Genomic DNA, 25,905 nt, shown 5'->3' on the forward strand with positions numbered 1-25,905 from the left:
GTTCTCTAGGTCAGTTGTTTCTAGGCTTGGATTTTAATTGGCCTTATTGTCTTCTGCTTTAAAACAGTTCTTCATTATGCTAATGCTTATACGTTTATGCTGCCTTTTACCAATGTGCAGTACTCCAGTGTTTGTAGGATTGTCTAAATGTGTCAGAAGCAGCTCATGGCCAGAGTTTACAATTCTCTTTCTAGATACGACAGGCTTTCATTGCTCTCTAGCCCATCAGCAATGCAGTGCCTATGAGTTTTTTTTCAAGCTGTTGGTTTGCTTAAAAAATTAAACTCTTCTGAATAAGCTGGAAGCTTTGAAATGTGTTTAAAAAATGAATGTTTTTGTTAGCCATGGTCTGTAATTATTAAGAGAGTAACATCTGACCTTGAAACTTTGTAGTGTTTATACCTTTACAGTTGCTAAATTTCCTGTTAAATTGAGTTTGGAAGTACTGCAGTTTCACTATGTCTAGCTAGTGTAAACTGTTGACAGCAAATATTAAAAAGACTTGTGAAGCCCTCAAAAAAAAAAAAAAAGTCCTCCCATTGCTTTTTTCACTGTAAGAATCTAGCATTTAAAATAGCTGTTCTGTGCCCCTTCCCTTAAAAAAAAAATATAAAAAAATAAAAGAATGTTTCCTCAACCCTGGAAACTGAGCTGTCTGCACAAAGATATAAGATGAGCCATGATACAGAAATTGCACAGTGCTATTCCCATAGTGTTGCAGCTTTTTCTGAGTGGGCTTTCTTGAGTGAGGAAGGAAAAAACAATTTCAAGCCCATTCTATTAGTTACTAGTCTCTAGCCACCAGGTGTTGTTCCAGTAACCTAAAATAAAAGCTATATCTGCATAATGTCACATATGCTTCAGTTTCCAGTCAGTGATCAGAAGGTGAGAGGTTCTATATCCTTTTAATTAACATTTTGAAATAATACCTACAATGCATATATTCACGGTATGTTAATGTATAGCTCTAAGCTATTATCTGTGGTGTGCCAGCTTTATTAAAACCTTAAGGCTTTTACACAATCTATTCATTATGCCTCAAGTATGGAAATCTCTATACCATTATGTGGCTTTCATTGTTGTCTGCAGTTAGAGGAGGAATTATTTCATTGAAACCTTCGGCTGGTTCCTGTGGGGTTCATGCTCTTTATTTCTTCCCAAGTGAAGTGGGAGAACATTGAGAGATCATTTCACTTGTTAACTGCTTTTCATGCTTAATCTTTGAAACTACGTTTCACAATTTTTTTTTTTTTTTTAAACTTTCTAGTGCTCATTTTCTCCCCTCATACACAATAGAAATGGATTTTTTTTTCTTTAAAAATTTTTTTTAAAATGTGTGGACCCTCCATACTTCTGGACTGAGAAGTGAGAAACTGTCTTTTTTTTAATGTTAACAATAGAAATTTTGCACATACCAGTATTTGAAGCTATTTGGAGGCCTGTTGAAATGTGAATAATATATTTCTTTTCAGTTCCCAGAGGACAGATTACCATGTTAGAGGCACTACAGCATTTGACATCATGGGACAGTTTCAATGGGCCCAAAGTCTAAACTTGGAAACCAAACTAAGCTTTTAACCTTAGATACAGTATCTGTGTGGCTGAAGCATGGAGAACTGAGACAGCTGGGACAGCATTTGTGCCTGGTCTGTTTTGAAAGGACTTAATCGCCCAAGACAAGCAACCTAGCAAATGTTACAAACATTTTAAAGTGGACAGGGCTGAAATAATTCTCAAGTCTGGCCAATACTAAATCCATGCACTTCATGTTACAAATATTTTTTTTGAGGGGGGATTTGCAAAAGTGTCTATGCTGCCCTGAGAAATACTTTAATTACTGGAATAAACTGTCATTAACTGAGATCTAATAATTTAGAGTACGCCTATGATGCAGTTTACACTGGATAGAATTTCATATTGGATATGCACTTGTGTTTAAAAATACTCCTTTTACAGAGTTACTGATATTATCTCATTGAGTGCAGATTTTTCCCAGAGTCAGTGAAAATGGAGATGGAAAACCAGTTTTTATGGGTAGACAATTTATACACTTGTTCGGAGTTTGTAACAGAGTGCTGTGTTTCAAAAGAGACCCCTTGTGTTCACTGGAGTGTACGTAACTCTATCTCTGCCGCTTCTGCCAGAGAACAGTAGGTTTTTTCAAATTCTCCCAGATGCAAGTAATTTTGCTGGGTATGTATGATGAAATGTGATTTTTTTTTTTTTTTTTTTTTTTGGAAATATTGGAGCTCATTTTACTTTTCATGCTGGAAGCTTTGCAACCCTATTGATTGTAGCCATTTTACTGTTTTGCTACTTGGAGTTTTGGAGTAATTAGTAGTCTTTCATTTTTACAGTGCAACACTTCATTAAATGCTCAAACGTGGAGAGCTAGAGTTGACATGTGTGCTGTAAAGACAGTTCAGGATAATTTCTGTATTGTGTGTGCGTGTGATAAATATCTTGTGAGTTAAAATGAAAACTGATAGTTTTCAACTCTCCTCATCAGTCGTTCCTATGCATGTTTACGGATGCAGACAGACAGTTTGTAGGGCTGGAATTGTTGTCTGTTTACCTTAGCTTTTTCCCCACTTCCCTACAAAGTGATTGCTTTATCTTTATGCTGGAGAAAGAAAACTATTGACATCTGTGCACCAGAAATCTGGAAATCATTCATTACATGACCTCATAGGATCTAAATGTGTTTGGCAGCAGGCAGTCTGTCTTAAGGCTGATTTGCTAGGTGTACTGGGAGAGGGCTATGGATCTTGTGTAGTTTTTTAATAGATGTTCATGCTTATGGGCATAACCCAGCTCAAAAACTGTTACAAAGTGTTTCCTGTAGGAAGTTTGTCTTATACTAGCTGTATATCATTGCTTAAAAGTTGTCAGGTAGAAAGCTGCTGTAGGTGACTTATTGGTCTTGTCTATTCTAGTCATCTTTTTATCTGCTTCTGTGCTTAATTCATGAAAGGACCAGACCAGCTGTTGCTGTGTGTGCACACATATATGTACATCCATAAGGAAAGTTAAGATTTTGGCACTCTAGTGCTTGCTTCAGGTTTAAAAAGTGATGCACTTGGAAGTGTGCAGTGGGAAAGGAGGATGTTAAATCAATGTTAATAAGATAAGTGGGAGCTACATAACCTGTTGTGACCTTCATGATGTAGAACTCCTGCTGATAGAAGAGTACCAAGAGTACTGCTTAAAGCCTGTGTAAACACGTGAATGTTTGGTAAGAGTTGAAATGGAATTGTACAGTAAAGACTGTGAGCATTTGTAATGGCTGGAAGATCTTCATATGATCTATTTGTAAGGATTTGAGACATTGCATTCATATATAAGGCTTTTGCTTTGTCACTTGTTGACTGAGTTTCTTACTCTGTATAATAGATGTCAACAACAGAAATCAAAATTATTTTGTATTTATTGTGAGATTACTTTCTTTTTATCATGTTGTATTGTGAGATTTTATTGTGTATGTTTTTTGAGTTTACTTTTTTTATTTTCCTGTCAACTTCTTTACCTTTTGTCTGGACTCCTACTTGTTTATTTTCTAACCGGATGTCTGTACAAGTTTAAACTTTTCATTTAAATTACAGTTCCCAGTGTTTTCAGTCAACATCATGTTACCACAACTTGAATGATGACCACAGTATTTTTACCATCCTATTCTCTAATATTTTCCTCTTGAAGGCTTTGATTGGAACCTGGTGTTCAAGTGGGATTACATGACACCAGAACAAAGAAGAGCACGACAAGGAAATCCGGTTGCTCCCATAAAGTATGTCTGTACCACCACTTCTCCCTCTAATAGACTGTAGTTTGCAACTAAACAAAGTTAGAAATCACCTTCTCTGAGTTTGAAAGGGGATCTTTACTATAGCTATCATATTTATGCAGGGTTATGAGACACTCAGAATAATACAATAAACTGTATTTAAGAAATACTCTAAAGCACACTGGGAGATTATTTACGCTTAACAAAAAGTAGATGTCACTTTGTTTGAAGTCGGTATGTTTTGAGGGCTAAAACTACAGCATCAGTTTTAATGTTTTACTACTGGCACAAGTTGCCGCCCTTTACATGAGAAACTTGTGAGCCAAATGGAGATGTGGAAACTGCCTCAGAAGGTGGTCATAACACTATATATGCCATAGAAATAAGTGCAGACATTTGAAATTATGCAAAATTAGTTGCATTTGAAAGCATTGCTAATTTTTTCAAGGAGGTATTAACCTTGAGTAGTTACCTACCAGTTCATGGTTCTATAAGTATTTAATTTAATTTTTCTTGTCTGTTTAGGACACCCATGATAGCTGGTGGGTTATTTGTGATGGACAAATCCTATTTTGAAGAACTAGGGAAATATGACATGATGATGGATGTTTGGGGTGGAGAAAACTTAGGTATGTATATTATTTACCTTTGGATCAGTCTTAAAAGAAAACAAGTTTCATCATTGCATGTACTGTCACAGAGTCACGGTCTTCCTGATTTTCTGCAAAGAGGGTTAAAACCAGTGTTAAAACTTCACATGCATTATTGGTAAGATCCAAAAGGCTTATTTCAATGAAAGAATTAAGGTAGGAATTATAGGCTAAATGAAAGTATTTGCTCATTATTTTTGGGGAGGGGGTTGTGGGGTTTTTTTTGTAGCGGAAGTTGTCTGATAAAAAATTACAGGATATAGATAGGAAATTACTTTCAAAAATCTATCTCGTTTGAAAGTCATGTCTTCATCTAAAGCTATTGATCAAAATGCAGTGTTTAAATGCTGTCAATTTAAGGCATGTTTTAAGATGTTGCTGAAATTTAATTGTGAAAAGTAGAACACAGGAGCTCGTGAGTTTAATGTACTTACATACATCTTAAGAAATAAATTAAAACTTAGCTGACTGAAGAATAATCTATTTCTTAACATTAATAATAACGTACTGCCTGACATCTAAGCTTAGTAGGTTTTTAAATTTTATATTTCTACTTTAGCCCTGTGAGACAATTATGGTTGAGAAAGCATTTGTGCTGTAATTCCTTGTTTTCAGATACTTAAGTGAATGGGATTTAGAGGAGAGGAAGGAGGGGCTGAGAGACCTTGTACTTCAGCCATTTCTTCTTTGGCCTGGTGGTTAGATCTGGCTTTAGTAGGTTTCTTTGGTCTCTTTGCATGACAGTATTGTACAAAGTTTTTTCTCTATTTAAGACTGGTATACTTGTATTGAAACAAAAAAGATTTGGGAGGAGCAGAACTCTACAACTTCTCAAGACTTCCATTCTGTCATTGATTTACTTTTTTAGGGTAGAGATGCATCTCAGACATTCTAAATAGTCTGTTTTAGGACCAGTTCAAAGGATAGAAACTTCTCTACTGCATGTGCTAGGTGAAAAATCCTAAAATACCTTGAACTTTTAGAAACTTATGGGTACTTTGAGTTACTGAAATATGCATGTGCATTGAGCATATGCTTGGCCTACAAAGAATTGTCTGCTGTGGACAGCACACTAAGTATGGAGACATAGTAACCAGATGCTCAACACTCTGGTAAGGAACTTCAAGGCTGGTGGATACATCCTTATAGGCCAGTCTCTGACCTTCCTGTGCAATACTTCATAGAATCATAAAATGTTGTGAGTTGAAAGGGACCCACAAGGATCATCAAGTCCAACTCTTGCCCCAGCATAGGACAATTGCAAGATTCAGGCCATTACTTGACAGTGTTGTCAGGAAGAAAAGAGACTCTCTGCTTTCTTGGGAAGTCTTCTGATCAGTGTCACACTTGCAGAATATTTGGACATTACTTGAAATACACCTGAAGAAGTCACCTGAGCCACAAGTCACATTCTGTGCCAGGCTCAGTGCAATCTGCATTCACTAGGCAAGCTTCAAAACCACAAAACAGACTGAAGTCTGAAGAATTTATTCAGAGTTTAAACGCTTCTCTCTGTTCAGACCTTAACCAGGACTCAGGCTTGAAGAGACCTCTTATGTATTTTGACCAATTACTTTCTGTGTTTCTGTTTTCCCACTGTTTTGACTGTATATTGCTAAATTATATTGATATGAATAAAATAATTTTTCATTTTCTAAATATCCTGGAAATTCATTGGGTAAACCTACTACAGCAATGCTCAGATTCCCTCTGAAAACCTCTCTTGCCACTAGAGCACTTAAATATATGGTTAGCTGCAAAAATGTACTTGAGTGACCAAGTTTTTTCTGAAAATTTATCAACTGCTTTTATGCTTTGATAATTGAGGCCTTGATAGCAGGAAAGGGCACAAGCAACAGCTCCTTATTCAAGGTGAGAAGACTGCATGCAAAAAGCTGTTTATGTTGCTCCCACTACGTTCTCTTCCCCCTTCTCCATGGGAAGGAGATGGAGACTTTGGGGTGCCTTTTCTCTGCTTCCTGAAAAGGTTAAGTCAGTCACTACAGCAGACAGCTAATGATTTGTTCATAGCTGTTAGACTAACTGAAGACAAGTAAAAATCACATGGTGTGTGATTTAATTGGCAATAAATGACACATGCACCAGATACCAGAAATCTGTGATGTGCAGTTTAAAATTCAACATGCACAGTCTTCAGGCCTGTTTAAACTCAAGCGTATCTCTGGATCAGTGGCTTGATGTTACATGCAAATAATCTGCTAGATGGACTCGCAAAATAATTCTATACATTATATTTATGCTTTATAAAACACAGTGGTTTTCCTTCAAACATGTACAGAGCAACTGTTACATGAGATTTTGTTCACATGTTAGTACAGTCTCAATTTAACAGATTTCAAGATGGGCCTGCAGTATTTTGCCTAAATTAGCCAAAAAACAGCTCCTACCATGAAGATACGGTACATTTGCAGATTGTTGCAAAATGTGACTGATAACACATGCTTGCTGTACAAAATGTGGATGAAGGTTTGTTCAGTCTTGTCTTGAATTCATAAACTCTAATTCTCAGAATCTTTTTGATAAGCATAGGAGAATCAGATTACACTAGGAAACTGAATGGACCACTAGAAGATTTGGGTCAAATTTGAAAACCTAGGCTTTTCTTAATAATTTTGCTGAAATCAGAGAGCAAGTACGACATTCCCTGTCTTCTGTATCGATGGCGCACTACAATAAAAAGAGCAAATCTATTATTGAGAGGTGTAACATAAGCTCAGATAACTGAAGAATGTTTGACACACTATTTATGCCTTTTGAATGAAAAACTTTGCCCACTGAAATTGTTACAATAGTAAAATATCTTCTTCCACTGTTTGAGTACGGCAGAAAAAGATGTCTTAAGGGAGTTTGTGGATTTTTTTTTTTTTTTTTTAAGTTTTAGTTGCTGTACATTCCTCTTTCTTTAAAAATCCACACAGGATTATGTTGGTGCAAATAACAATTAGTTTGCTTCTCCCTATTTACTAGTCCTTTGCTGTCTTTACTATAGAGCTATTTTTCATAATTTACGCTTTTTTTTTGAGATTCTGCAGAATCTAAGGTGCTGGGAAGTATACATGTAGGTTTATATTTCCAGGAATTTATGGAGGGAGAATTAATCCAATTAATGTACACAGTAGAGGACGCTATGAATAATGAAAAAAGTTGACACAAGATATTTTTTAATTACTTCTAAAATAAAAATACTTTTTCAGTGCCTACATACATTCAGTAGATAACAGTGGCTTTTTGGATTAAACCTTCAAATGAATCATTTAAAAAAGCAAGAGCTTTAGGCATACTTCAGTGACCTTTATTTTTAACCAGAATCTCACTTTACCTCATTTCAGAGGCATGTATTTCCTAATACTTAATAAAGTCTAATACTGGATTTTGTGTGTTTAATTTGCACTTGCTTGTCTAATGCAAAAGCCCTTATCTTGGATCGGGACTCCCTGTCTTTTTTCACTAGGTTGTCCTGAGTGCAGTATCCCTTCACATTGGACTAATAACTATATGAAATTTCTAGCAAAACTCTATAAATAATGCTTCAAAGTGGTACAAGAAAACTATCACTACTCTACTTTCACCATTTGAGCACTATGGGACCAAATTTGAGGTAGCTGTGAGAAAGCCTGAAGTATTTTATCTTTGTATAATTTATTTTGGTAGAAACACAGAAGTGCTTTTTTTACTAACTTGTTTAATAGAAGCAGTGACCAGTTGTTTACTGTGATTCTCATTTTTTTTGTTCTAAGCTCAAAGTAAGAGATGTAAGACTGAAGTCAGTGCCGTGAAAAATGTACGGAGGGAATGTCATGTTCAGTGGCTTTAAAAATTACTCTTGCCTATTGTCCCATGTTAATTCAACTGGAAAATCAAGACCATAAGTTACTGGCAAAGACAATATTGTCATTATTATTTTTGGAAGATGATCTGTCTATAGATTGGACTACATGGACTGTCTGGAATTCATGAATATGCCGAGTTGTCCCCAATGCAACATAATTCATCATTGAAGTAAAACAAGTAGGAAACGATCCTTGTAAAAGTAAAGACCATTCACAGGAAAGGCAGTTAACTTACACTGTCAACAGCTGAAATCACAGCACCTCTTTTTTACTTCTTTTTCTTTTTTTCTTTTTCTCCAAATAGACCAAAAAGAAGACATGGTCTCTAACCTTTGGGATTTTTTTCCTAATTTAATTTTTGAAGTACAGCTGTTTTTGTGACTTATCTTGTGTATGTAGGAGGAAGGCTTCTGAGGGAAGCAATGACACTTAATACAAATCTTAAATGATAAGATACTAACTTTAAATTAGAGCTGCTTAGTTTTATGTGTTTCTAAAAAAAAAAAAATCTGTGGAAAGATACTGAATGATTATGAAGAGGCTTGAAACTAGGAGTAGCACTCAGTAGCAGCTCCTGGACTAGGACTAAAGGGGGAATGATCAAAATTGAAACAATGCTACTGGAAGAACCCTTCTTACTGTGCGGATTTGGAATGAATGAGACAACGTTCTCTGTCAGCACTAGGTGACTTCTTTCTCAACTTAGACCTTTGACAGTAGGTATATAAATATTTCTAGACCTTCTTGTCCTCATTAGCTTAGTCAGCTCACTAGATTGGCTGAAAAGTTTACTGTCCATAACCTTCAGTTTATAGAAGTTGCATCTTTATTCAGTCTGTCTTCAAATTAAGATTGACTCGATATAACTCCTTCCACGGCCCATGTTTTGGAGTGTTTGGTTATCCGCTATAGTAAGTTAGCAGCTCGAATCTATTGGTTGTTTTATCATGCCTTGATGTTGTCCACTGTGTTACTCCATCTTTACTTGAAAAAATTTATTATAAGCTAGATCATGAATTTATCATTAAGTGTGTCAGCGGTTGCTTACCCTTTAGATAAAGCACAGTAATGGTACATACAGACCTAACTTACTCTGGCAAATTGCAGCACGGTTTATGGATTTGAGGAATGCTGGTAACCTCAGATAAGAGAAGACGTATAGTTTTGCTTCCAAGTTGATTATTTCTCTTGAGTTTGGAGAATTAATAAATACTCAGATATGCCTTTGTTTATCCTGGAATTTCTCAGGAAACTTACTGATCTTCTCAACAACAGTCAATAAAAGCCTTCTCTGTAAATAGTATACTACAAAATTACAGTATTTAGTGATTGGTCTTTCATTCATGTTTTGATTTCAGAGATCTCATTCAGAGTTTGGCAATGTGGTGGGAGCCTAGAAATCATCCCTTGCAGCAGAGTGGGCCACGTATTCCGCAAACAGCATCCTTACACGTTTCCTGGTGGGAGTGGGACTGTGTTTGCAAGGTAACTTGTCTGACAAGTCTTCAGCTAAATAGCAATGTTTTGGATTTCTTCAGATGATCAGCAGGTGGCAGTAATTTCATTTTAAGGATCTTTTCTTTAGAAATACTTGCAATATTATCTAGCATGGAAAAATATTAATTAAAAGGAAATTAATCTCTTTGAGGCAACTATACAGATTGAGAGAAGAACCTGAGAGTTAAAAATGGGAAACTTCTAGTAGACACAGCCTGAGAATCTGTAAAAGAAGGAAATGCTTGGATGGGCATTCTATCAATTTTGAGAACTTGGTGTTTATTTGGTTTTAAAGGACGCTTTATTTTCAGAACTATTGCATAAATCTTCATTTTATAGAAACAGTTTTATCATTCACTACAAGCCAGAATACATTTAAGCAATGAATATGTCTTGCTTGCTTTTTTTTGTTAATACATGCTTGGTATGTGATATACAAATGGTTATGTAGACTGATTCTGGCATTTGTGCCATTCATTCTATATCATATTTGCCTTTCCTGTGCTATGTTTAAAAATGCTTTTTCTATAGACCTAAGAATCTACAGTATTTAGGGCTTAGATTAGTATGTCTGTTAATTTTGCTGTTGATTCAATGTATAGATAGTGTTAGCTGAAATACTGAGCTATTTCCTCAGTTTCTTCTCTGTAGAATGAGAAGAGGAATTCTGATCCATGTTCAGAGTGGTTTTTAAGTAATGTGGGTGAAGGTATTGCATGAGTGTATGATAGACATTTTGACCAAGGCTCTGTCAGTTGTGGCTGAAGAATCGCTGCAGGTTTTGGTTTAGAGAATTGGAATTGATGCTCAGGGGGCTGAAGAAGTACAGAGACTTAGCTAAAGGTTCTGTGGGTTAAAAACTGCAAATAAAATTGTTTATTTATCTTTGAAGGGATATGGAACCCAAACTCTTTTTAACATGAAACAACACAGAGAGCAGAGATGTACATAAATTCGTAAGAATGTTCTAACCTGCCAATATATTTGGACTTGTGTTTCACCTTAGATTGAGGAACTTCCTTAGGGGTATAATTCTTCTCTTCCATGCTGGTTATACCACCAAGTTTACTCTAATGAATTGAATAGTCTGCTAAAATAAAGTCACTGTCCTTTCTCTTCCAGTAGTTACAGTAGGGATTTTTCTGGTCCCCTGTTCTTTGACATCTATATTTCATTCTACAGTGAAAAATTAATAATAGTACTTATTAAAACTATAGGGAAAACAAAAGCTAGTAATGAAATATCCTCTCTTAATACATCACATCTCCATTCCAGTATTACTAGTGTGCATCAGGAGGGCAAAAGTATCCACCAATTAAACTGTATTATGTAGGCAACTGTTTTAGTTTCACAATAGGCTTTAAAATGACAATGTCATAACAAGGAGTATGGCTAATAAAAACAAACAAACATATAAATAGTGCAGTTTTTGCATTCCTCTGCAACTTTTCTATCTTAGGGCTGTTGCCAAGGTGCTGCTTTTCCTGAGATGTTAGATAGATACTTAAACATAGCTCAACTGAAATGTCAGAAGAGAGTGTACCTGTATGCAGGCAAGGATACAGCAGACATCAGACATGCATTGTATTAGCAGGGGTTGAAGATTCTGTGTTCATACTGGGACTAAAGCTTTTGGATTTTGCTGTGAAGTCAAATCATCATTGTGATTTGATCACTCAAATGTCCTGACAATTACTATGACAGGGTTTTTTAAAAATAGCATTGTGTTTTCCAGTTGTTTGTGTTCAAAATGACTTTGATAAGAGATCCTGCATGTACTTGAATTGGTGGGGACAGCTGAAGCCTGCAAACTGACATCTTGGGTACTTGCATCCCTTTCCAGTTCTAGCTTTCTCTGCAAGTGGTTTATTACCTTTGTCCTTAGCTGTCCAGCTGTCTCAAATTCTGATATGTCCTTAAAATTCTTTATTTCATTGGAATGATTTTTGAATTGACCTAGAAAAGTTGCATACCACTTAAAAGCAGGGTTGACAAGTTGCTGTATATTTGAAGGCTTCTTCCTCAGCCAGCTTTCTTGGGTGTCAGATATAACAATGCTTTAAAATCAATTTTAGCAATGAGAGAATGAGAAACGGAAGTTAATGGGATACCCTTGTAATACAGGTGTTATCAGATACGTGTAGGACCCTGGTGCCAAGAAACTTTAGACGAGCTGATAAACCTTGCAGACCCCAGTCTGCTCCATGTGAAGCTACCTCTGACTGCTCAGTGCTAGGTTTCCTTAACTGTGGCTCAGCAGTAAGCACTGAGGGCACCCTACGCTGTGTTTGTAGTACCCTGCCTTCTTTGGGGTCTTGGAAATTTAGGCAGTTCTCAGCACCTATGCACTTTCCATATTCATGTCACACTAAGCCTGAACTGCCCATCCTTGAGTATGAGGAAGCATGATGCAGGGATGCATTATGGCTTTGAAAGTGCCTTTGGTGTCCTTAAACCCTGGCAAAAGGAATAGTTCCTCTCCTGTCACCAAAACCTATTTGGCCTGTGGGCAGCCAAAGCTGATTGCTGAGCAAGCAACAGGGGCAGGTGCTGAGTGGCTGACTGATGCTCACGCAGGCCAGAGAGACTGCAAGTGATGATAAACTGAAATAGCTCTCTAATCTGGATTGAAGGAGATTTTGCTTACAAAAAAAATAAAGGAATCTTTGCAAGGAAAAATCAATCCTCAAACAAAAAGTGATTGAAGTCTGTCTTGTGAATTTTTTCTTCTTCACATCCTTCCTTCTCAGTGACCTTCAAGAAGAACTCACTTTATCCTGACTGTTTTTTGTCTTTTGAATTGGAAAAATCATATTAAAGAAGTTATGGGCTGACTGACTTTGCTCCAGTTGCTTTAGATGAACTTACTGCCAAATGTAGAATAAGCTTCAGACCATGGCAGCTGCAAGTGAAATAAGACTTAATTTTCTAAGCATAAAATTATAAACAATAGAAGTAAATGAGTTTTACATGGAAGCCAGGGGATGGAAAAAGACATTACTCTTTTGCAGTCCAAAAGGAGATTTAAAGACACCAGTTACATAAGTACAAGAATTTTAATTGGAGATGTGTTTGATTGGAAAGAAAGAATTTGGGGTAGTGTTTTTCACATTTATTGCAATAATTAATCTTTCTTTAATTTTAAAGCATTAAAAGTATTCTTAAATTACTGTTTCTCCTCTATTACCTCAGCTACAGCAGACTTGCTTGGTTCAGAGCTTTAAATGTTATGACAGCTTATGTCTTTTTGGAACTTTGAGTGCTCTGTTGGTAGGAATAGAATGAAGATTGAAAAGGTCTTGCCTATGTTAGCATATCTGTTTTCAGAAAGGTAAAAGACATTAAATATTGCAAATTGTTGAGATTTTTATGTTTCCAATTAGCTTGCTTATCCAGGTGAACATTCTGCTGATGAATTTGGCTTCTGTCAAGTTATTCTTGGGGGGGGAAAAACAAACAAACAACAACTTAAGAACTTCCATGAAATAACTCCAAGATGTGCATTAAATTCTGGATGAAAACCTGAAGTAGTGATGAGTCTGGAAAAGACATCAATTTCATTCTAAATGTATTGATTTTGGTTATGTTACTCTCTAGTGGTTTTCTATTACTTGGATCTTTAATGGGGAATCTTCTGCCTGACTTGAGACAGCTGACTACTGTAGTAGTAGGAAGGATTTAAATCAACCCAAGAATAAATGACATCATTTAATTGCAGCTAGAAAAAAATATAACCTATGTATTTCATGTGATTGTCCCTAGAAATACACGCAGGGCAGCAGAAGTCTGGATGGATGAGTATAAAAATTTCTATTACGCAGCAGTGCCTTCAGCCAGGAATGTACCTTATGGCAAGTAAGTCACAAGTGCTTCTTTGCCCTTTATTTATTCTTCATGCAACAGCACCTTCTGAGGTGAAAGCAGTGCTAGCTCTCATGTGTTATCTCTTCAAGATACAGTTCTACATTTTTTGAATTTTCTCTGTATTCCTTCACATACATGAAGACAGCAGCCTGACTTTGCAAACTGCTCCTTTTTTTCCCCCTCTAGTATTCAAAGCCGAATGGAACTCAGAAGGAGACTTAGCTGCAAACCCTTCAAGTGGTATCTTGAAAATGTTTATCCTGAGTTACGGTGAGTTTTGGCTGAATCAGAGATCGTACAGAATTCTCTGTGCACTGTTCTGTATCCTCTTGTCCCTTTAAAGCTTTTGCCTTCACCTAAGCAGGTGCCTAGTTGAGTGAGGAGACTGAATCTCAGCACAGTATGAGTAATGGGAGTCAGCAGACAAGAGAGCCTTGTATGTTTGATGGACGAGTGTAGATGCCTAAGACTCTTAAGAAGATGAGTCTTCTGGTCTTGTTCTCTATCACTGGATAATCACTAGCTTTTGCAGCGAGTGAGAAAAGGAAAATGAGGGGTAACTACTAACAGTTTCTGTAACATGACTGTAACCTAACTAATGAAAAATCTTCAAAGAGAAGCAGTTATCACTTTTTGAAAGGATAAAAAGGTTTTTGTTCAATAACCTGTTATAAGAATGTCTGTCAGATCGGAGTCTATAAACTAGTTTGTGTGCTGTTAACCTAATATTAGTAGCGTAATGGTGAGGTACTGTGTGTGGCTTATAAGAATACTTTTTTTTTCCCTGGGGGCCCTTTATGTCAGTAGAGTCAGGTAACTGCTAGTGGCATGCAGGCTTGGAATGCAAAAGCACCAGCCATTACAGTCCTAGTGAAACATGTACGGAACCACACATACTAAAGTGTCTCATAAACCAGGATGATGCTGAGGAAGTAAGTTATTCTTTATTTTCTCTTAAAAGTGCCAGAGGATATTTATTTGTATTTAATTTGTCAGAAAAAATACATCTTGCAATATCTCCTGGAAAATGTGCTACCATAAATGTTACTTAAGTGTAATGTTGTCTTAGTCTGTGTCATCTTTCATGTGCTCATTCTGCTGGCTTAAATTATTATACTCATTTTATAGTCTGAAGTTTTAAAATGAGCTAATATGCCCTTGCTTTACTGCTTGAGATGAACTCATCTCTACCCCACAACTGTACTTTGTTGAATGGGTTTGCCTAGATATTTCCATACTATATGAGCATACTTCATGTGCAACCATTAAAAAATAGGTATCAGCAAAACATTGGGGTTTGTTTGTTTGTTTTGGGGTTTTTTGTTTGTTTGTTTTAATTCCTAACCCCTTTTCTAACACTTGTTAAAGTCTGGGAAAAATGTAGAATGTCATATTTCTGCCACAAGCTAGCTTGACTGAAAAAACAAGAGGGCTTGATGACCTTAACTGATAGCATTAAACTTGAGTGACCTTTAATGGCGATGTTAAGTCTCTTTTCATTTGTTTTTTCTGTTGAGTTTGTATGTTCATCCTCATTCTCTGGTTCAAGTCTTTTTGTATTGTGTCCTATGCTTGCAAGTTTACTCATGTTTGATCAGTTCATGATCAGATAATTGCCTTCCTTCCTCAGAAGATGATTGAGATTTCTAGATAGTAGTCTTCACTCATCTTTAATCTGTCATCTTAAATACACTTTGAGTAGAGACAAGGAGTTAAAAAAAAACCAAAAAACAAACCAAACTAAAGAAGCTGAATTAAGCAGATATTTCTGGTTTTATTTTAGGGTACCTGATCATCAAGATATAGCTTTTGGGGCTTTGCAGCAGGGTACCAATTGCCTTGACACTTTGGGCCATTTTGCAGATGGTGTTGTTGGAGTTTATGAATGTCATAATGCTGGAGGAAACCAGGTCTGTATGCCATTAGTTTTTCTTCCACAATATGTGATTTTAAAATAAATAAATAAATGTGAAACTTTTTTACTCAATCACGTGCTGTGTACTGGTGATAGATAGAAAGATGAAGCCAAATCAGCGGATTAGTTATTATAACAGATTGGCTAAATAACTTCTCCTTCAAATACAATTTTGGATTTTCAGGATTAGAATTTGAGCCCAGAGATTCATTCAGGGTGCATCAGATTATCCTCTTCCTTTGTATCTATTAATATTTGCTTTTATACCAGAGGCTAGTAATTTCTTTCCCAGGAGTTTTATACTTTATAGAAAGCTTTTTTCAATGAATTGGTGTGTTTGGTTTCTTGGGGTGATTTTCTACTTAAGAAAAGATTTGGGTTGTGTTAAGCATACAGCCCGAGGTCAGCAAAATAGAATGCTTTACTGTGATGCCCTATCAGTCATTTCCAATTTGTGGTAGCAGGGTATTAAAAAAAAAAATAATTTTTTTTTTTAAATCTGTCTTAAATCCCAGTTTGGCTCCTGTAGAAAACAGAGGTGCCCAAAGGTGAGATCCTATTCACTCACAGTAAAGAAAGTGTTTCAACAAATCCTTTCTAGTCCTACTCTTAAACTAATTGCAAATGTGTCAAATCTGTAAATGAGAGCATTAATTATTTCAAAGCATGTATTTATGCAGTTGTGACTTAGTTATGGTTCACAAAATATGTGCATATGTGCTCACTGTTTTGTGTGCTGCTTTGTCACCGAATATTGTGGAGATCTCCTATAATTTGAAGAGTGTAGTCTGGTTTATGCTCAATACAACTTAAAATGCAAAATTTAAGTCAAAATGGGATTCTGGCCTGCCACCTCCCTGCATTTGATGGAATTCAGTGATCAAAAAGGTAGATGTGCACCTCTAAACAGCTGAAGAAGTTGTGGTGTATTTGACAATTAGGTACAAATATGTAGGGTTATGATAAGGAGCTAAAGGTAAAGCCAAATGCACTTGGGTGCAAGGAGAAGGTTTCAGGTTAGTAGTGTTCTGCTAACCTGGTATTTCTGATTTATGACACAAGCTTTTTCAGATGCCCTGATTTTCAAATTGTTTTGCAGAGCTGTCCTGTTGCCAGCATGTGCCCTGAGCACATATACTGCTTGCAGTTTTTCTTAGCTTCTGGTGTAGTGGAACTTGCTTAATCTTATCTCTATTATAGCTAGTCATAGTTCCTGATCACTAGAGGAAAGGATCTCTATTCTATGTTTCATACCATGAAGAACCATCACATAGATGTCTCCAGCAGCAAAGTTGGGAGCTCTTGTGAAGCAGTGCCTTTGGTTTTTAAATATGTGAATTTCTTGTGTGATTTCTGTTGTGTGGGGCTCTTGCAGTCTTTTGATGGAAGGGTGAAGATGTATAAAGCAGTATTTTCAAGGCTTTAACTTTCTCTGGTTGCAGGTTCTCAAATATAGGCTTTACTGTTTCCCTGGTAGTATTGTCAACTGTCACTTATCAGTATATATCTTATAAGGGGGGCACCTTTTTCAGGGGTGTTTGTGATTCCTGATAAGCTCTGAAAATAAATTAATTCCTTAAGTTGTTAAAAGTGGCTATTAATGATTCTTGTTGACATCTTATGAACTGGACAGAACTGAAGAGGCAAGTAATTTTGCTGTCATCCAAGAATAACATAGTGGAAAATATTTTACATCTTGAGAGTGAAAGGCAAAGTTTTCAGCTTACAGGTTTGTGAAACACGTGAAGGGATACACAGAGTTCTGCCTTTGTTTGCATAGCTGTCATTATCCTAGAACTTGCATAATATGGTACCCATCTGATGGCTTGCTACCTGTACTATGGCAATTACTTGTAATCGTGTGGGATAGAAGTTCTGATTGTTTCCTGAGCATCTGTTCGCAAAGGAATTTAATAATTTTTAAATCTGCTGAGTTTAAAAGTGATTATGAAAGCCAAAAATTCAGTTATGGTATCAGAAAATAAGTAAAAAAAAAAAAAAGGGGGGGGGGGATGAGATTAGTAATTTAATTTATTTCTGAAACACACATTGCTTGCAAAATAACATTTAAATGCAGCCAGGCTTGGCTCTGTTTATCTAGGGTTTTGTATTACACAACTCTGAATCCTCTTTAGTTGCTGGAGGAAAGCTAATCATGCCTTTTTAAGTAGCGACAAGCATGATTTGGATAATTAGCGTGGCTTTAGTTGATAGATCAGCTTCCTTCCTCAATGGATAATTAGACAAATGTAGATCAATCTGGATCCTGGAGACTAAACTTTGGGCAGAAAGGCATGGAGAGAATCTGCATATCAGTGCAAGATCAGGCCCTGTGTAGAAGAATGCTGAGATCAAACAGGCTGGACAACAGTACATACAAAATGGCTTTTCTTTGCTGTCTATTTAAGAATTTGCATATTTAAATGCATTTAAAAGAAATTCTGTTGTATATCACGCCTTGGATAGGAACATTCTCCCTCTGCCCTTGAGTTTGGCCCACTTGCTTGCTGGTGGTCTCTGTCAGATTAAGAACTACTGCTTCCTCACTGTGGTACATACGCTTTGTTTAGTGTGTGGGTAGGGTGGCCAGTGATGCTGCAGCCCAAGCTTTCAGGGTTTTTATATATATATAATTTTATATGTATAAATCTCTCCTACACAGAAGATAGAGGTGTGTAATACACACCCACAGACATACAGATAGATAGATAAAAATATAGCTGAACGAATATTTGGACAAGTTTTTTAAACCTGAGGACCTTTGTGAGTGTACACTGTCCTTTTGGGTAAAGCCAGCAGAGGGAGCAAACAGCCAGCCCGGCCCTGAGCTGGCTTGGGGATGCTGAGGCAATTGGGATTACTGTGTTTGAAAAAGACCTTTTTTCTTCTCCTGCTCTATGGGAAGCAATGAACTGTTTGAATGCTTATATGTAGCCACTTACAGGATTTTAACCTGTGCTATATATGCAAAGATAGCATATGAACCTTGTACATAAGTTAGCATACACAATCTTGTAAATTATTCTTCCTTTTTCTAGGAATGGGCCTTAACAAAGGACAAGTCGGTGAAACATATGGATTTGTGCCTTACTGTTGTGGACAGAGCACCTGGTTCACTAATAAAACTTCAGGGCTGTAGGGAGAATGACAGCAGACAGGTTAGTATGTCGCAAATGCACTCTGCAGCAGAGTGAAAACAAGGGTTGTGAATGAGAATGCAAGAACGTGCACTGGTGATCATATCTGCTTTCTGTTCTACTCTGCACTCTGTCTTGCTGCTGTTTGTGTGTGTAAAGTTAGGATGCATGACATCTGGGCAGGAATAAGCTTGTGTACTAAGCTTTTATTTTCATGGGCCAGTAACAATCTGTTATGATTATATACATAAAGGTGTTAGCCCAGCACTGGCCTTCTCTAAAGGCTTCACCCAACAGCATTGGTGTGTAACAGTCTTCAGCTGCCACATCTCATTTCTGAAATAGAATATATTTATATTCCACAATGTATTTTTCAAAAGGTCGTCTTCAGTGAAGTTTGAAGATTATATAGCCTGTGTCTCAGAAGAGTGTGGTTTGTCTTTCCTTTCTTCTTTGCAGCTGTGACCTGTTTATAACACTAGACTCCTTCAATGCATTTTTATTAATGCAGCATTGTGACTTCATCTGTTTCCCACACCTGAGGAAAATCACATTTGCAGTCACACCATCTTTTTGATCTAGTCATATAACAATTCATCTCTTTCTGCTAAGTCATCAGTTCTGATCGTCTGCCAGCTTCCTTGCTTCTATATCTCAATTTTAGCAGACAGGTAACTGAAATGCTGTTCCATGATGAAGGAAGAATATTTTTGCCACTTTTCAGAAAAGGGAAGCGAGATTTTCTTGACAAGGTTTAAAGACACAATATGATAGAAATACAGCAAAAAAAAAATCTTTTTCTTTTTTTTTTTTTTTTTTTAACATCCTGTATTTGGGATTTACTCTGTCCTTGACATCACCTTGGGCAAAGAGCTTCTGACAGCACAGACTAACCAGTTGCCTTCTGTATAACTGAAAGGTGGCTGACAGATTTCTGGATTTCTGTAAAGTTGTCTTTAGTGATTGTGCTTCTTGCTTCTCTGTGTTCAGAACTGTAGTGATAAGTGGATGGGTTTTGTGACTTTTATTTTTTTCTTCAGAATGAAGGTTTCACACAGGTAATGTGGTGTGACAGCATATTTGAGAAGTGCTGAAGTACAGGAAAATGATTTGGTGTATTCTGTACCTATTGCAGTGTGTTAGCTGAATGAACAGTTATTTTGGCAAGACTTGCCAGAACTTATATACTCTTATTAAAGGACCATCTAAACTGCCTACTATTATTGCAGTTTTCACAGCTTTCCCAAGCACGAGCCAGGGAAGCTTATGAAGACTTCAAAGGACAGGATGTAGAACTTGCACTTTTCCTGCTTTTCCAGCTCAGTAACTGTATTTTCTCTTGCAGAAATGGGAACAAATTGAAAGCAATTCTAAACTGAGGCACGTTGGCAGCAACCTCTGTCTAGACAGCCGAAATGCCAAAAATGGTGGTCTCATGGTTGAGATCTGCAGTCCTTCTTTGTCACAACAGTGGAAATTCACACTTAATCTGCAGCAGTAGAAGGACTTACAAGCAAAATGCTGTTTCGACTCATAGACGTTGGGCAAAGTTTTGATTGAATTACTGATGTATTTCTTAAAACTTTCCACGGAACTTATATACCTCAGTATTCCACCTTTATCTGAAAGTAGAGAGTGCTGAAGCAGACATGAGGGATCCAGGGACTTGGAGCACTGCAAAGATGTCGCTGAACATGACTGCAGCACAATTCCTTCTTGGTGTGAAGACTTCAATGGTTCCTTTCTGTCTTCAGTTACGTACTTGCACAGCAGATAATTAACTCTAGGAACAACTGATGTATCATAAAAAAAGGATCTGAAGAAACACCTGTGGGGAACAGGGTGTGGGAGGGGAGGGTGGGAAAAATTACTAGGAGAAGATCATTTGAAATCTCCATTTGCATAGAAATCACAATTTGTTGTTTCCAGAAACAGAAGTGTCATTTTGAAGGTTTTTTTTTTCTCCTGTGTGTCCTTGGTAATTTGAATATGAACTTTTCTATGATGGACTCTAAATATAAATATATAAAAGTCTATATATTGTCAGTTCCCAATGATTTATATCAGTTTTCATCATCCTATAATTATCAAGAAGTGATTGACATATGTATGACCAGAAATCGGATTGGAATGCTAGGAGAGCGAAACTTTATGAAGGTGCGGATTTTGTGCTGCTGAGTGTGATGTCCGTGCTAACACTGGATGCTTTTGCTTTGCAAACTGGATCTACTTCTTAACACTTCACCCTCACTGGAGATCATGAAACTCAGGAGGAGAAAGAAAATAGCAGAATAAGCTGATGCGTCTGCACAGATGATGGCTCAGATTGTTTATTCCAACTTGGAAATTAATTACACGTGCTCTGGATAATGTTAAACTTGTACTTGATATTTGTGTTGATCATTTCTGTAGTACTTTGTCTTTAAAATACTTCTTCCTTTGTTACAAAATTATATAAACAGTGCAGATCTTTCATGCAGCCATGTGGGTTCAGCACAGTTTTATTCTGGGCCCTAATGAGAAAAATTTATTTGTCTCAAACTCCCCCTTTGAGCTGTAGGAATAACATAGAATAGTAACGTCACTGACAGCACAACATCTGAATTTAATTTGCAAGGATAAGCAGCTATGTAATATCTCTGAATTGCACTTGCTTAATTTATAGACCTACTACTGGGGAATTTTCTTCCGTTTAATTTCTTTACATCGAGCTTTTGAATGGATTCAGGCTTGGCTCTGAGAATCAGCCTGGATACCAGCAGATCCTATGTGTTTTTAACCATAGAACCCGTGCATTTTGCAGCTTCAGTCCAGCTGACATCATTTTTATATTAAAATAATACTGTCAAAGTTAACTACAACTTTGACCTGTCCTTTCTTATGTTTGCATAGACTATATACTTTTTTATTAAAAGCAAATGCTTCAATGAGCTTTTAAACTGAAAAGGGAAGGTAAATAAGTATGAATAAGCGAGACAGCACTGACAAAAGTTAAGGCATGCAGTGCCAGGAAGTGGTTATGGTAGGATGATGGATCTCGGAAAAATGCAAAGTTTGATCATAAGGAGATGAAAAACATCTGCTGTACTGTCGTGTGCTGGTACTGTTCCCCTCTTTCTTTGTTCCTGAAAGTAGAGTAGTTCCTGACTTTTTCAGTTTCATTTGGCTGCATCTGTACATTAGGTATAGAGGTTGGTACTCTGGGCAAAATGGCTTTTGCTGTGGCAGCCAACGTGCCCATAAATACCTTGTGGGTCTGAAATTATGACTTGCAATTACCTGCATACCTTTTGGGTGGGGGCATTAAATCCAGTTTCTCCCATCCATCATCTGCCTTTTTTGTTAATAATTAATACTTTTTTTTTCTTCTTCTTCACAGTCTTACTTTCTCCAAAACTTGCCTGCTTTAGAGGCCATACAGTGAAAAAACTATTTTTCAGCTTTTAGTCTCTCCCTATCTGTAGCCTTTTAACCTAGCTGAGAATTTGAGGAACATGATTCATAAATGTAGCAGTAGATTTCTTCATATTCTGGAAAATAAATGCTGAAATACGGGCTCAGCAGCAAGTCAATTGTTTGAGGTTTTGAAAAACAGAATTTAAAAGGAAAAAAACCCCACCACTCAGCTTCTACCATGGAGGTATTTCCATTTGCAACTTTGATCATAGTAACGGTAGTACTAACTGAAATCAGCGGTTGCAACTCTGCATATTGACCTGCCTCTTACTAGCAATTCTGATTCAGAATTTAAAAAAAAAATCCATGCTCCACCTCTTAAGTCTTTTATGTCAACTGCTATCATATAAGGTAGGAATATTTTCCACTAATTCCCCATGGATGCTGTGCATAGGGGTTTTAATGTAGGAGCTGTATGTTAAAGACAGCGTTGCTTTTCCTTGAGAGAACAGACAAGAAGTGGTATCCTTTTGTTATGTTTACATGACAGTGTGCCAAAGTTACTTACTGTGATTTTAGGGGTTTTTAATGTTGAAGAAATTCACCCCTTTGAAAGATAAATTAAGAGCCCTTGGAGCAAATTGCGGTGAAGTCTCCTGAGAAGTTTTCTTACCGTCTTCAGAGCAAGAATGGTGATATTGTTTGTTTTGCAGATTTTCAAAACATAGTTTGGAAACTGTTTTTTCAGTTGGTTTGAAAAGTCTGCTGTACAGAGCTTGTACTTTGTTCATTTTATAGATGGAAACCATCCTTGAAAAATTGTTTAACTTAAATAAAGAAGAATGCTTTATAGATAAATGTGTGGTGGTTAATGTAACCGAGTAAAACCAAGAAGTCTGCCTGGCACTTGTAGAATGAAGTAGTTTTCAAATGCTTCTGTTCACTTGGTTATTTCAAAGCTGCTGTTCTAGAAGTGTGTATATGTGGGTGTAAGTCTTTGCATTTATGAAAAGAGAATTTGTTTGTATTTAAATTAATATGATAACTTCGAGGAAATTGTCTTATTTTAGAAGCTGCTTTACATTGAGGAGTGAGTTAACACTGACTGTAGTCACCTGAAAATATACTATTAAGGTACGTCCCTCCTGCCCCATTAGGCCAGCAGCTCTCAGAGTTGGTTGGGGTGCCTGGCCTCACCTGCTCATGTTGTCTTTCTGCTCTCTATGGTGCAAGGTAGTAATTCTCATGTCTCTGGTGCGCTTGAAGCTAGATCTTAAATACTGCATATTTAAAACAAAAACCAGAGGGGTTTTTGTTGTTGTTGTTTTTTAAGAAAGGTATTTTGAGGGGTAAACACTTCACAGGTCCAGTTTAGGGAGCCTGTCAATGAACTTATGCTGGCACAGCTGGGGAGGGAGCAAATTCCTTGGTAGGTGATGGACAGCTGTGAAGGTGAGATCCTCCTGCTGCTGTAAGAGTAAGTGAAGCTGCAGCCAGGGCATGGTGCTTGATGACAGCATCACCTTGGCAGAGGTGGGCTGCAAGTCAAACAGGTAGGGACAGTACAATGCTCTCCAGGAGGGTAAATGGGGAGCAGGAGAATGAATGAGGCAAAAAATCTCATCTGTGACGTTTTGTCCAGCTTCAGAAATGCCTCAAGTCAGTTCTTGGGGCACATCCTTCTTTCCTGCTCAGTGTCATACAGGACTAGGATCTTTGCTCCTGGTGTAGGATACTTAGCTGTTCAGTTAGCCCCAAGGACATGATCAGCTAGCATAACCTGCAGAAGCATTTATAGGAAAGATTTAAACACTTCTACCCTTTTTGGTTGTACAGACAGGAAGATTTTTACCTATTGGGCTGTAGGAAAGGAGAGTTCTTGGGTGCAAACCTACTCTGCCTGCGTGCCAGAGGTCAGTGATTAGTTGGCACCTTTCAGAAAGTCTGAATTAGATCAAGCAAATAGGTCTTTATGGTTGGCACAAATAAAAAGGCCCTGTCAAGCTGCAGTGAACAAAAGAAACAACCTTGCATTTGCAGATTTTATCTGAGAAATCAAGTGAGGATTGTCCGTATTAAATGCCCTTTGACACCTGTGAGCTGACAGGTAATACTAAAAGATAATTACAACAGGCTTCTGGTAGTAGAAGATTTTAATCTACTCCAATGTTAAATGTGGAAGTGTGTTTCTTATGTGTTTGCCTAGAGTCTTATATGTTTTCTGTGTGTACTGTTCTCAGTAAACTTCTTAGTATTATCAGGACTGAACAAACCTTCCAGCAAATCTTGCATTACTTCTACCAGGACTCCATTGTTTCCTTTGCCTTTTACCCAAGGATATAGATGAAACAGGGTTCCCATTCAGTGTCATTCATTTTCTGGAATTTCAGGTCATGCTCTTTAGCCAGTTTCTATGAATGTGTTTACTCTGCTTGCCTGACACTGTGCATAAAACCAGATATATTTATACTTGTTTTATAAGGGAACATTTAATCTTTGTGGATTAACATTTTTTAAATCCTGAACTTTCAAGAAGATGCCTGTGTGGATTTGGAAAGGAAGCTGAATATTGGGAGAGATTAAAAGGCTGTAATCTGCTTGAGGTAAGGACTGTTGTCTTGTTTAAAGTGGGTCCTATAGAGCATTGTCCAGTTCCTGTCTGGTGTGTTACTACCATAACTTTAGTTATTTTAAAATATTATGGTTTTGTATACAGATACCAATGTCTACTTTGCCTTACTTGGATATATACTAAATGTAGATACTGTATGTGGTCCTGAGTTGCATGCATGCATCACCTGTGTCCTCATTCAGCCTGAAATACTATGAATAATTTCATAAAAATAACTTGTTACAGAATGCTCTAGCAAGAGGCTTGTTCCTGTACAGAATGCTTTTGGATGAATAGAAACCACTGAAAAAAAATAGTCTGGGATAATAAGCCATGATTACAGAATGAGCTCAAATGTCAGGGTTGCATCTTTTGTTAGACTGCACATTTTATTTACAGTTTAACATCCAGTAGCTATTTTAAGATCTGCTAGTAATCAAGCTTAAAAACTGGGAATAAAGTCAATCCACAGATGTTCTCTAAGTACAGCCCTCCAAGAGGCTGTCTGAATGGGTGCAAAATACCCTTTTGATTTGATTGGATTTCTTGCAGCACGGCAGCATGTTACTCTCTATGCAGGAAGAGGGACCTGTTTGACTTCAAGTCCCTATTCTACCCAGCAGATATTTTTAATCCAAGGATTTTTGTTTGGTTGTTTTTTAATTAGAAAGGATCTAGAAGTAGCAAATACCTGTGTTTTCTGACATACCTCTATTAATTAAACCCCCCCTTTGGTAATCTGGGCATTGTGGTAAAAAGAGGATTAGAAAATGACTACCAAGAGTCTGTTGTGCTCTGGTTGCGTGGTGCTGAGCACTGTTTCTGCACAACGCTTTTCTCTTTAACTTTTGTGCCACCTCTCTTCCTGTCCGGCACATTGTTTCTGAAGTGGAGGTGAGGTGGATTCCCAGGTGGCAGCTCCCTGCTCAGCTGTGCCAGCCTATTCATTGCTGCTGAGGAGGAGAGGGATAGATGCTGATCCTGCCTCTCCTTCCTTGTGCTAACATTGGTGTCTGGTCCATCAGAGAATTAAGTTAATAAAGCTACAGGACAAAATTACTTTATTTTTTATTGTCTATCTTGAAGAGCTGAGTTGGCCTTTTGAAGGGTCTAGGGAGTTGGAGTTGGCACAAAGTGGCAGGTTTTCATAACCAGAAGCAGGGAGATGATGTTGAACTTCCTTCCCAGCTCCAGCACCAGTGA

The 25,905-nt window shown here is 37.2% G+C and overlaps 1 protein-coding gene across 1 annotated transcript in view; it reads left to right on the forward strand.

The window, feature by feature from the left end:
• GALNT2 (polypeptide N-acetylgalactosaminyltransferase 2) overlaps positions 1–21,413 on the forward strand; it is a gene marked incomplete at its 5' end in the record, with an annotated part of 44,535 nt that extends 23,122 nt beyond the window's left edge. Inside the window, 8 exons of the mRNA XM_029086326.1 lie at positions 3,697–3,784; positions 4,307–4,410; positions 9,641–9,767; positions 13,542–13,634; positions 13,830–13,913; positions 15,427–15,553; positions 18,597–18,716; positions 20,041–21,413. Of these exons, the coding sequence (XP_028942159.1) occupies positions 3,697–3,784; positions 4,307–4,410; positions 9,641–9,767; positions 13,542–13,634; positions 13,830–13,913; positions 15,427–15,553; positions 18,597–18,716; positions 20,041–20,196 (899 nt within the window). The remainder of the gene's footprint in view (positions 1–3,696; positions 3,785–4,306; positions 4,411–9,640; positions 9,768–13,541; positions 13,635–13,829; positions 13,914–15,426; positions 15,554–18,596; positions 18,717–20,040) is intronic.
• Between the last annotated feature and the right edge of the window lie 4,492 nt (positions 21,414–25,905).

Source organism: Antrostomus carolinensis, unplaced genomic scaffold (genome assembly GCF_000700745.2).
Source record: "Antrostomus carolinensis isolate BGI_N321 unplaced genomic scaffold, ASM70074v2 scaffold5118, whole genome shotgun sequence".
NCBI lineage: Eukaryota > Metazoa > Chordata > Aves > Caprimulgiformes > Caprimulgidae > Antrostomus > Antrostomus carolinensis.